This window comes from Moschus berezovskii, chromosome 8 (assembly GCF_049115385.1).
Source record: "Moschus berezovskii isolate FMDL1 chromosome 8, NW_MosBer_1.0, whole genome shotgun sequence".
In the NCBI taxonomy this organism is placed as follows: Eukaryota; Metazoa; Chordata; class Mammalia; order Artiodactyla; family Moschidae; genus Moschus; species Moschus berezovskii.
Genome location: NC_142467.1, coordinates 103842993 through 103856367, shown reverse-complemented (window position 1 = coordinate 103856367; position 13375 = coordinate 103842993). Strand labels below are relative to the sequence as shown.

Genomic DNA, 13375 nt, shown 5'->3' with positions numbered 1-13375 from the left:
AGGGTATGCTAGTTCTTTAGGGCTGCCATGACAAAGTACCATAGATTGAGTGGCTTAAACAATGGAATTTTTTTTTCCTCATCATTTTGGAGGTTAGAAGTCCTAGATCAAGGAGTTCCCTGGTAGTTCAGCGGCTAAGACTCTGCTCTCGAAATGCAGGGGGTCCTGGGTTCTACCCTGGGTCAGGGAACTGGATCCCACATTGCATAACTAAGAGTTCTCGTGCTTCAGTGAAGATCAAAGATTCTGCGTGCCACAACTAAGACCCGGGACAGCCAAATAAATAAACGTTACAAAATGAAGTCATGCTGTCTCATGAAGATGGCGTCGAAGGTGAAGAAGAAAGCCCCTGCCCCTCTGAAAGCTGAAGCCATAGCATTGCTTTGAAGGCCAAGAAAGCAGTGTTGAAAAGTGTCCACAGCCACAAAAAAGGGAAGATCCAGCTGTTACCCACCTTCTGGCAGCCCAAAACACCACTGCTCAGGAGGCAGCCCAAATAGCCTCAGAAGAGCACCCCTAGGAGAAACAAACTTGACCACTAGACCATCATCAAACTCCCCCTCACCACCGAGTCAGCCATGAAGAAAATAACTGGTATTCACTGTGAATGTCAAGGCCAACAAGCACCAAATCAAACAGGCTGTGAAGAAGCTCTATAATATTGATATGGCTGAGGTCAATACCCTGATCATGCCTGACGGAGAGAAGAGGGCATATGTTCGGCTGGTTCCTGACTATGATGCTTTGGATGTTGCCAACAAAATTGGGATCATCTAAACTGAGTCTTTCCAAGCAGTAAGCGTCTTTTAATTTCATGACTGCTCACTAACTCGATGGACATGAGTTTGAGTGAACTCCGGGAGTTGGTGATGGACAGGGAGGCCTGGCGTGCTGTGATTCATGGGGTCGCGAAGAGTCGGACACGACTGAGCGACTGAACTGAACTGAACTGAACGGAAACTGAGTCCAGCTGGCTAATTCCAAATATAAAAGTTTTCACTCTGTTAAAAAACAACAACAAAAACAACGAAGTCATGGATGAAGACGCCAGCAATGTCAGTTTCTTTTGAGGCCTCTCTCCTTGGCTTGTAGATGGTTGTCTTTTCCTTGTGTCTTCACATGGTCTTCCCTCTGTGTGCGTCTGAGTCTTAATCTCTTCTTCTTCAGGAAACCAGTCAAATTAGACTAGGGCCCACCTGGATGAAATCATTTTAACTTGCGTGCATGTTCAGTTGCTTCAGTCATGTCTGAGTCTTTGTGACCCTATGGACTATAGCCCCAGAGGCTCCTTCGTCCGTGGGATTCTCCAGGCAAGAATACTGGAGTGAGTTGCCATGCCCTTCTCCTGGGGATCTTCCCGACCCAGGGATTTAACCCACCTCTCTTATATCTCCTACATTGGTAGGCAGGTTCTTTACCACTAGTACCACCTGGGAAGCTTATTACTGTGGCTTGAAGATCCCATCTCGAAATTCAGCCACATTCCCAGGTATAGGGGGTTAGGACTTCATCATTTGAATTTTGTAGAGGATAAAACTCAGGTCATCACACAAAGTGTGACATACTGTCAAAGGATCCATGACTCCATCTCCTCCAATCCTTGGAACCCCTTCCATGTCTATTTCATTTATAAGCCTGTGTTTTAAATAGTAAAGAAGCTAGGGAAAGATAAATCATTTTTTTTTTTTTTGAGGGGGAAGGACTGTGGTTTGGATTTGATTTTATCCCATGGGTAAAAGGAAGTATCAGTTCAGTTCAGTTCAGCCGCTCAGTCGTGACCGACTCTTTGCGACCCCATGAATCACAGCACGCCAGGCCTCCCTGTCCATCACCAACTCCCGGAGTTCACTCAAACTCATGTCCATCGAGTCGGTGATGCCATCCAGCTATCTCATTCTCTGTCGTCCCCTTCTCCTCCTGCCCCCAATCCTTCCCAGCATCAGAGTCTTTTCCAGTGAGTCAACTCTTCGCATGAGGTGGCCAAAGTATTGGAGTTTCAGCTTTAGCATCAGTCCTTCCAATGAACACCCAGGATCGATCTCCTTTATTGACCTTTAAAATTTTTTTAATTTTATATTTGAGTATGATTAAGGGGCTTCCCAGGTTTCTCAGTGGTAAAGAATTTGCCTGACAATGCAGGAGATGCAGGAGATCTTCCCTGGGTCGGGAAGATCCCCTAGAAATGGCAACCCACACCAACATTCTTGACTGGAGGATCCCATGGGCAGAGGAGCCTGGTGGGCTATAGTCCATAGTGTTGCAAGCAGTTGGAGACGATTGAAGCGACTTAGCACATAGCTGATGAGGGCTTCTTTGGTGACTTGGATGGTAAAGAATCTGCCTGCAATGCAGGAGATCTGGGTTCAATCCCTGGGTTGGGAAGATCCCCTGGCGGAGGAAATGGCAACCTGCTCCAGTATTCTTGCCTGGAAAAATCCATGGACAGAAAGGCCTAGCAGGCTACAGTCTATGGTGTTGCAAAGAGTCAGACAAGAGTGAGCACACACAGTCACAGTCATCATAGCTGATTAACACTGTTGTGATAGTTTCAGGTGGACAGCGAAGGGACTCAGCCATACATATGCATGTATCCATCCTCCCCTAAACTCCCCTCACATCCAGGCTGTCATATATCATTGAGCAGCGTTCCTGTGCTACACAGTATGACCTTGTTGGCTATCCATTTTAGATATAGCAGTGTGTACATGTTCATCCCAAACTCCCTAACTATCCCTCCCCTACATTGGAAATACAGATAAATTTTTTGGGGGAATTGTGGATTGGGTTAGATAATCTTTTAATTCTTTCATTCCTACATACCAGCAAGAATGAGACAAATTTATCTCTGACCACAGAAGTTTTCTGTTGTAAAATATGTGACCTGCTTTCTGGGTTTATCCTGAGAAGAGAAGATGGACTGTAACATGGGGTGTGATCAAAGGCAGTCTGGAAGCTACAAGCAAGAGATGGAAACTTATGAGGATGGAATAAAGGCGGTGTCCACTTGTGTCGCTTCTGACCTCAGTGATGAGGCATCCTGCAGAACCCAGAGCCCTTTGTCCTGGAGATAAACGGACACACTTCGCCCAAGAGGTGGAGAGACTCAAAAGATTCTCTGGGAATGTAGAACAGTTGTAGGTCCATCTGCAGCTTCATGTGGGTGTGTGCTAAGTTGCTTCAGCCATGTATGACTCTTTGTGACCCCATGGACTGTAGCCTGCCCAGCTCCTCAGTCCATGGGATTTCTCATGCAAGAATACTGGAGTGGGTTGCCATTTCCTTCTCCAGGGGATCTTCCTAACCCCCACAGGAATCAAACCTGTGTCTTTTATTTCTTCTGCACTGACAGGTGGGTTCTTTACCACTAGTGCCACCTGGGAGGCTCTTTTTGAAGCTCTGGATTTTATTAAGGTCTTCTGTTTTTGCAAGCTCCTTTGACACCATGCTGGGGAGAAGTGTGATGCAATCTTGTTCTTTACCACTAGCATCCTTGAACGGCCTTTGCAGCTTCATACCAGTGGGCAAATCAGCAGGCTTTCAGCAGTGTGTGTGTGTATGTATGTCCACAAACGGCAGCTGATTCCTGTAACCCTCCAAATATACTAAGAATCATTAGTTCCCTATAGCTGCTGTTACACATTACCACAATGTGGGTATTTTACAGGGCTTCCTCAGCCATTCAGCAGTGAACAATCTGCCTGCAATGCAGGAGACTTGGGTTTTATTTCTGGGTCGGGAAGATCCTGTGGAGGAGGGCATGACAATCCACTCCAGTATTCAATCCTGGAGAATCCCAATGGTCAGAGGAGACTGGTGGGCTATTATTCTTCAGGTTGCAAAGAGTAGAACATGACTGAAGCAATGAACAGAAATTATTTTCTTACATTTCTGAAGCCTGAAAATTCAAAATCAAGATGTCAGTAGGTCTCTACTCTCCCTTAAGGCTTTAGGGCTGGGATCCCCAACCTTTTGCCCTTCTCAGGTGGTGCTAATGGTAAGAATCCACCTGCCAATGCAGGAGAGGTAGGAAACGTGGGTTCAATCCCTGGGTGAGGAAGATTCCTTGGAGGAGGGCATGGCAACCCACTCCAATACTCTTGCTTGGAGAAAACCCATGGACAGAGGAGCCTGGTGGGCTGTGGTTCATAGGGTCTCAAAGAATCAGACATGACTGAATTGACTTAGCATGCATGCACCCAAACCTTTTTGGCACCAGGGACTGGTTTCGTGGAAGACAGTATTTCCATAGACCTGGGGTTGGGGGCATGGTTTCAGGATGATTCAAACACATTTTGTTTATGGAGTTTGTTGAGCAAGAGGCGGAACTCATGTGGCAATGCAAGCAAAGGGGAGCACCTGTAAAGATACTTGCTGGCCTGCTGCTCATCTCCTGCTGAATGGCCCAGTTCCTAACAGGCCATAGACTGGTATGGGTTCATGGCCTGGGGGTTGGGGACCCCTGCTTTAGGAGAGAATCAATCCTTGCTTCTTCCAGCTTCTTGTGGCTCTAAGAGTTCCTTGCCTTGTGGTCACGTCACTCCAATTTCTGCCTTTATATTATAGGATTTTCTCTTCTTTATGCCTTCTGTATCTTTTAATTTTTTTGGATAAAATTTTTTCTTTATTTTTTATTTCTTTATGTGGCTCTATCAGGTCTTAGTTGTGACATGCAGGATCTCTGTTGCAGCACAGGGTCTCTCTAGCTGTGGCAAGTGGGCTCAGTAGTTGTAGCATGGGCTTTCATTGTTCCACAGCCTGTAGAATCTTAGTTCAGCAACCAGGGATCAAACTCAAGTCCTCTGCATTTCAAGGTGGATTCTTAGTCATTGGATTTAGGGCACACCCAAGTAATCCAATTGGACTCATCTCACATGCTAGTAAAGTCATGCTCAAAATTCTCCAAGCCAGGCTTCAGCAGTACATGAACCATGAACTTCCAGATGTTCAAGCTGGTTTTAGAAAAGGCAGAGGAACCAGAGATCAAATTGCCAACATCTGCTGGATCATGGAGAAAGCAAGAGAGTTCCAGAAAAACATCTATTTCTGCTTTATTGACTATGCCAAAACCTTTGAGTGTGTGGATCACAATTAACTGTGGAAAATTCTGAAAGAGATGGGAATACCAGACCACCTGACCTGCCTCTTGAGAAACCTGTATGCAGGTCAGGAAGCAACAGTTAGAACTGTACATGGAACAACAGACTGGTTCCAAATAGGAAAAGGAGTACGTCAAGGTTGTATATTGTCACCCTGCTTATTTAACTTATATGCAGAGTATATCATGAGGAACGCTGGGCTAGAAGAAGCACAAGCTGGAATCAAGATTGACAGGAGAAATATCAATAACCTCAGATATGCAGATGACACCACCCTTATGGCAAAAGTGAAGAGGAACTAAAAAGCCTCTTGATGAAAGTGAAAAAGGAGAGTGAAAAAGTTGGCTTAAAGCTCAACATTCAGAAAACTAAGATCATGGCATCTGGTCCCATCACTTCATGGGAAATAGATGGAAAAACAGTGGAAACAGTGTCAGACTTTATTTTTTTGGGCTCCAAAATCACTGCGGATGGTGATTGCAGCCATGAAATTAAAAGACGCTTACTCCTTGGAAGGAAAGTTATGATCAACCTAGATAGCATATTAAAAAGCAGAGACATTACTTTGCCAACAAAGGTCCATCTAGTCAAGACTATGGTTTTTCCAGTGGTCATGTATGGATGTGAGAGTTGGACTATGAAGAAGGCTGAGCGCCAAAGAATTGATGCGTTTGAACTGTGGTTTTGGAGAAGACTCTTGCGAGTCCCTTGGACTGCAAGGAGATCCAACCAGTCCATCCTAAAGGAGATCAGTCCTGGGTGTTCATTGGAAGGACTGATGCTGAAGCTGGAACTCCAATACTTTGGCCACCTCATGCAAAGAGTTGACTCACTGGAAAAGACTCTGATGCTGGGAGGGATTGGGGGCAGGAGGAGACGGGGACAACAGAGGATGAGATGGCTGGATGGCATCACCAACTCGATGGACATGAGTTTGGGTAAACTCCGGGAATTGGTGATGGACAGGGAGGCCTGGTGTGCTGTGATTCATGGGGTTGCAAAGAGTCAGACATGACTGTGCAACTGAACTGAAGTGAAGTTATCTCATTTCAAGACCCTTAACTTAATTAAATTGGCAAAGAAACTTTTTCTAAAAAGGTCACATTCACAGGTTCTGGGTAGGCACATCTTTTGTGGTGTTGCCTATAAAGCCACTATGTGGTACAGGAAATGTAGCTCAGTCTAGTTAAGACAAAGATTTTAGTGGTCTCAGGCAACAGAGCCATGAGTCAGGCAAGAGAAAACACCATAAAAGGTGTGTTTATCAAGCCAGTTACCACCATGATTGACTGGTGGACTTCTGCTGGGGAAAGACAGGGAGCCAGTACAAATACATATGCTACAGACTTTTTTTACCCAATGTGCAAGTGATTTATACACCAACTCCTGTTGTCAGAGACCAACATGGGCAGGGCAAGCTAGAGAAATCCCTTAGGCAAGGGATAGATATGAAAGTTGGAAGCCAGACAGAATGTGCTAAAATGATAAATGATGAAGGAATATCTTCTATATTATATTTTTCCACTCCACCTTCCTGGAATGCAGTTGCAGTGGCTGCAAGGGCAGAAGGCATTTTGTGACCGTGATGGTGGAAGACCCATGCTGGAGATAGAGCAGAAAAGCATGAGGATCTTGAGTGCTTGAAGGCCAGCTTTGAACTCTTTAGTTCTAGACTTCGTGTTTCAGAAATGGACTATACATCACTAAGTTTTGATGTGGCTGAAAGTTATTAATAAAAAAGGCACTTCTTCCAGTTGATTTTATTCACACAGCCTCAGAAAACATCTCTGTAAGTGAGTTTGCAGGGCAACATTTCCCTAATAGGTATACATCCCATGATGGTGAGGATATATATTAAAAACATGAGATTTAGTTTATTTTTTAAGACATTTAAATCATGACTAAATGTAACAGAAAATATCAGGTTCAATTTATATGAAGTTAAAATTCATATGGTTACAAATCGTAAAAGGGAACCAAAGATATATTATGAAGGAAAATAGGGCTGTGAAGACCCAAGGGAAGTTTTTCTTTAAAACATGAGTATTAGGAAAGATAAAAATACTAAGTGAAGGAAGCCAGGATATATGGTTGTCAATATTATGTGCCCAGTTACTTAGAGTCCTCTGAAGGCCCTACGAATGAGAGATGGTGCCCTGCTGACGAGTCTCCCAAAGGCCCCCTTCATGTCCCTGTTCCTCAGACTGTAGATGAAGGGGTCCAGCATGGGGGTGACTATGGTGTACATCACTGAAGCCACCAGACTTGTCCTAGAGGATGAAGTGATGGCAGAACTGAGGTAGACCCCGAGGCCTGTGCTATAGAACAAGGAAACCACTGAGAGGTGAGACCCACAGGTAGAGAAGGCTTTGTACTTCCCCCTGGCTGATGAAATTCTCAGGATGGAGGAGAAAATCTTAGAGTAAGAAAAGAGGATCCCGGAGAGAGGAAAAATACCTAGGATAATAGTCATAAAATACACCACTGTGTTATTGATGATGGTGTTTGAACAGGCAAGCTTCAGGACTTCAGGAAGATCACAGAAAAAGTGTGGGATCTTCATGCTTCTGCAGAAGGACAGTCTCAAAAGGGTTAAGGTCATGAGCAGGGAGCCTGTGACACTGAGGCTCCAGGACCCCAGAGCCAGCAGCCCACACAGCCGGGGGTTCATGATGACTGTGTAGTGCAAGGGGTGACAGATGGCCACGAAGCGGTCATAGGCCATCACACTCAGGATTAAATTGTCCAGGCATCCAAACACAATGAAAAAAAATACCTGGCTGAGGCAGCCTGCATAGGTGATAACTTTGCTGTGTGTCTGGAGGTTCAGCAGCATCTTTGGGACGGTGGTGGAGGTGAAACCGATATCAGCAAAGGACAGGTTGGAGAGGAAGAAGTACATGGGGCTGTGGAGGTGGGAGTCTGAGATGACGGCCAGGATGATGGCCAGGTTCCCGGTGAATGTGACTAGGTACATGGACAGAAACAGCCCGAAGAGGAGAGGCTGCAGCTCCGGGTCCTCTGCGAATCCCACGAGGAGAAAGTTTCTGACTCCTGTTTGGTTTCCTCTTTCCATGAATCTGCTGGGCTTGCCAACAAAGAGGAAAAAAGCAATACAAAATTTACCCCAAATAAACATTCCCCAGAAAGACAGAAATATCCTTAACCCAAACCCTGGGAGATGATGAAGTCACTCATTTTGGCTAAGGATTGACTTTCTTTGATGACAAATCGTGGTTACTGTTGACATCTAGAAAAATTGTCTCAAGTTCAGCACTTCCCAAATTGTGGTTCCTGAGCACCATCAGCAACCCCTAGAAATGTTAGAAATACACATTTTTTAGGCTCGTCTGACCTGCATGTGTGCTCAGTTGCTCAGTTGTGTGTCTGACTCTTGGTGACCCTATGGACTGTAGCTTGCCAGACCCCTCTGTCCATGGGATTTCCCAGGCAAGAATACTCGAGTGGGTTGCAATTTCCTCCTCCAGGAGATCTTCCCAACCCAGGTATAGAACCTGCATCTCCTGAATCTCATGCATTGGCAGGTGGATTCTTTTCCACTGAGTCATCTCTGACCTACTGAATCAGATTCGCTGGGTGTGAAGCCAGCACTTGGTGCTTCAACAAGCTCTCATGGAAATTCTGACACATACAAGTTCGAGAAGCACTGCTCTAGTGCTTGCCTGCATCCCCAAACAATCATCCCTTTCCTGGAATCCCCGATGACTACTCTTGAGCATTCTGCTCAGTGCTTATGGGAATGGGGAATTCCCTAACTGTCGGCAGCTCTTCTCACTCATTGAGAGTTTCTTAGATCCTCTGGACCTTGGGTGCTCCTTTTGCTAAAAAAAAGAAAAAACCCTAATATTTATATTTCATTTATATTATCAACGTCCCTAAATAAATTCGATCAAAATTGAATTTCTAAATATAGACTTCTAGAGTTTCTAAATATTGAGTTTATCTTAACGTAAATCATCTTTTATTTTTAGCTTTGGGTGGGTGCATGCTTAGTCGTGGCCGACTCTTTGAGACCCCGTGGGTCTGTAGCCCGCCTGCCAGGCTTCTCTGTCCATGGAATTTTCCAGGCAGGAATACTGAAATAGGTTGCCATTTCCTACTCCCAAGGGGATCTTCCCAACCCAGGGATGGAACCTGAGTCTCCTGCATTGGCTGGTGGGTTTTTTTTTACCACTGAGCAACCTTTGAAGCCCATAAAAACATACCTATCATCTCCAAAATTGTCCTTGTATTCTTTTGTGTGATATGAATACAATCTATTCCTCTAACATATTTTAAAGAGTGCAATATTGTATTATTAATTCTATTTACTATGCTATATCCCTGGAGAAGGAAATGGCAACCCACTCCAGTATTCCTGCCTGGAAAATTCCTTGGACAGAGGAGCCTGGCAGGTTACAATTGATGGGGTTGCAAGTCAGACACGACTTAGTGACTAGGCCACCACCACCACCACGTTATATGCCAGATCTCTAGAATTTATTCATTTTGCATTACAAATCTTGATACGCTGAATAAGAATTCCCTATTTCCCTTCCCTTCCAGCCAATAATTCTGATCAACATTCTATTCTGTGCTTCCATGAGTTTGATGATTCTAGATGCCTCTTGTAAGTGGAATCATACACTATTTGTTCTTTTCTGTCTGGCTTATTTCACTTATTATAATGTCCTCTAGAATCATCTGAGGTGTTGCAAATAGCAGGATTTCTACATGGCATTTTAATGTGTTTTAAGTTTGATGCTATTAATAATGATATTCCCTCACATTGTATCTCTGATATTGCTATTACATTAGGAAAACCTTAGATTTTTCTGTAAGGTGTTATGGACATTTTCTAGATTCCTTTATTAATTAAATTTTTTTCTAATATTTATATGCTTTCTCCAAATAGTATTAATTTACAACATCTATTTATCTTTAGGTCTTATTGCATTGCTATAAAACTCTACAACACTGTTCAAATTTATGTTGAGTTGGAATTCTTATTATTCTTCCTTTCTTTCAAGGGAATAATTCTAGAGTTTTTATTTAACATGATGTTCATCATAATTTAGGATATATCTATATGTATTTTATCATCTTAACTTGCATTTTTTTATTCCTATATATTTTAGAGGGCCTTTTAAAGATACAAATAATTGTTTCACAATTGATTAATAGTGTAGAAAAAATAATGTTAAATCTTATCTCCATATTCCCTAATAAATTTCAAATGTTGAGTGTGGAGCTAGGGACCATATAAGTTATCAGAAGAAAATAAATAAAATACATAGTAATATAATTTATACATGAATATATGTAATCTTGGGCTTCCCAGGTGGCACTAGTGGTAAAGAACCCACCTGCCAATGCAGGAGATGTAAGAGGCATGGGTTCGATCCATGGGTTGGAAAGATCTACTGGAGAAGGACATGGCAACCCACTCCAGTATTCTTACCTGGAGAATCCCAGAGAGGAGCCTGGCATGTTGTAGTCCATGGGGTCGCATAGAGTCGGACACAACTGAAGCAACTTAGCACACACACATGCATATGTAATCTTTAAAAGTAGACATTCTCTATGAATAAAAAGTCTTTGATTGAAATAAAGGAAGAAAAGATCAATAATTGGACAGCAAATTGAAAAATTATTAATGAAAAAATGTGCCATGCAGAAAGTTGGAATGCAAAAGATAATTACTTGAATAATAAAAGTTAGTATCTTTAACTTATAAAGCCTTAATTATAAATCATGGAAACATTAATATATTACCTGGGAAAAAGGCATAGGATATTAAAGATTTATTAAAAAGTATAAAAAAGATAATAAATGTTTGAGAATTTTTTTCTAGTATTAACCTATGAGGATGAAAGTAAAATAAGATACCTTTTCACTGAGGTAATTAAGAAGCCACTGAGAAAAATAAAGACTAAGAATGCAAAATTTCATCAAGTGGAAAGAGAAATAACAGTTCACATACTGCTATGAGATGGTAATTGATCTGTATTTCTGGATTGGAGAAATTACATCCGTGTACAGATCTTTTATAAGTTTCCTTGCACAAATCCAAGGAAAATGATCAACAAGATATACCAAAATGTGGACAAGGATCATCTTGGAGTGATAAAATGAGTCTGGATTTTTCAACTCATTCTCTTCTATTACATCTTTCAAAAACTACAAATGAACACACATGTAGTCTATCCTCCAGAAATAAACACTTAAAGATTTGGAAGGCATTGTTAATGAAAGTTACACACAACAAAGCTAGGTAAAGCAGAAAATTAAGGTATAAGCAGAGTTAAGGAATTAAAGAGAAGAACATGTCTAAAGTTGAGACGATCCAGAGCTAATTCTTTGGCAAAAGCAAACATACAGGCAAAATCAGTCTAATGAATGAAATAAGGAACATTAATGCCTAAAATTAGGAATGAGAAAAATAAACATAGATGTAAGGAAATGCTCAACTTTGCAAGAAAATATTATTTAAAACTTGACATAAAAAATAGAAAATCTCTAGGAAATTAATTTATTTCTGGAAAAATGTAGATGTCCAAAGTTGATTCAGAATGGAGGATAATAGGTCAATAATTAAGGAGGGAATTAAGCAAACAACAAGATTTATCTCCACAAATGCCATTGTGGGACCTGAGGGCAGGAACAAAAGAATTCTCCTTTAAATATTAAAGAAGAAAAGAAAGTTTATCATCACTATTATCAATTCTGAGGAGGTTCTAGCCAATGCAGTACAAGGAGAAAAGATACAAGAGATGTAAGTATCAAAAAAGCAATTCTTTGTTTGAAGTTGATGGATTGGCTGAAGATAATAAATTGGCAACTGAAAACCTCTTTTTAAAACATTTATTTTTAACTAGAGGAGGAAAACCTCTGGACTGAAAATGATTTTAGTAAGGTAGTTGATACAAAACAAATATGTAAAAACCAATAGTCACCTTAAAGTAACATTCAGTGGCATTCAGATGTTTTGCAATAATTGCTTCTATCGAGTTTTGAAACATTTTCACCACTATGAGAACTCTCTGTGCTATCTTTGTAACTTTCTTTAAAATTTCTCTAAAATTATTCAAAAATAAAAATTAACATAAAAAGTGGGTACAAGAGAAAAATAACCCCAGCAGTGTTCATATGTGCAGTTAAATCTCTCAGAAAATAGATCACAATTATTTCACATATTAACAAAAATGTAAGCCTCTTAGAACAGGGACTGGGAATTTGCAAATACACAATAAATGAAAGTGATACATTTACTAAATAAGTAAATGACTTGAGGACCTCCATGTGTCAAGTATCTGTGCTAAGTTTTGTATGCCTTAGCTCATTTTATCATGATCATTATTGTTTTGATTTAACAAATGAATATATGTAAACAGTATACAATAGTCATTAACATGTATATATATTCACTGGGTGATGGAGACAAAAAATTCTTGTGCATTATCTCCTTTAATTTAATTTTCATATTAACCTCACAAAGTAGATACTATTATTATCCTCATTTTATAAATATGGAAACCGAGGCAGAGAAACATTCAGTAACTTGATATCACAAAGTTGTTTGAATGGGCTGAATGGGTTTGTAAGGCGCAGTGGTAAAGAATCTGCCAACCAATGCAAGAGAGGCAAGAGACCTGGTTTCAGTACCTGGGGGTTGGGAAGATCCCCTGGAGTAAGAAATGGCAACCCGCTCCAGTATTCATGCCTGGAAAATTCCATGGCCAGAGGAGCCTAGTGGGCTACAGTCCATGGGGTTGCAAAGAGTTGTACATGACTGAGCATGCACACACATATATTAAGTGCTAAATAGGAAGAATACCAGAGAATGCTTCTTGTTTGAGTGAGTGAATAAATGAGTAAAATTTGGTAGATAAAAGAATGCAGGAGAATCAGATGGAGAATAGAGGCATATAGCTCCTGAGAAACAGCTAGGAAGATTGGGTAAAAAATATGAAGAGATGTTGGGAGCTTAAACAAGGTCAGTTTCCATTAGGAAGGTGAGAGATTCTAAGAATTGGGTCCAGAAGAGAGAGGAAGGAACCTGAGTGGAAGAGAGATTTTGAGAGACTCAGGACTTGAACTGTGCAGACTGTTTTAAGTAAATGGACTCTTACCAACTGTGTTATCCTCATTTGTGCCTCCCAAGTTAATACTCGGAGAGTTCTGCCTGCCTCCACACCTGTTTCCCACAGCACACACTCTAATGTCCTCAGTGAGCCTCTAGTTCCCTGGATCATTTCATTCCTGGGTGAGGGATCCTC

The 13375-nt window shown here is 41.6% G+C and overlaps 1 protein-coding gene and 1 pseudogene across 1 annotated transcript; one reads left to right on the top strand and one right to left on the bottom strand.

Moving 5' to 3' along the window:
- The first annotated feature begins 321 nt into the window (after positions 1 to 321).
- On the top strand, positions 322 to 777 carry LOC129559498 (large ribosomal subunit protein uL23 pseudogene; annotated as a pseudogene).
- A 6435-nt stretch (positions 778 to 7212) lies between these two features.
- On the bottom strand, positions 7213 to 8172 carry OR7C2 (olfactory receptor family 7 subfamily C member 2). The gene has a single exon (XM_055428923.2). The coding sequence runs from the start codon at positions 8170 to 8172 to the stop codon at positions 7213 to 7215; it is 960 nt and encodes a 319-aa protein (XP_055284898.2).
- Positions 8173 to 13375: the final 5203 nt, after the last annotated feature.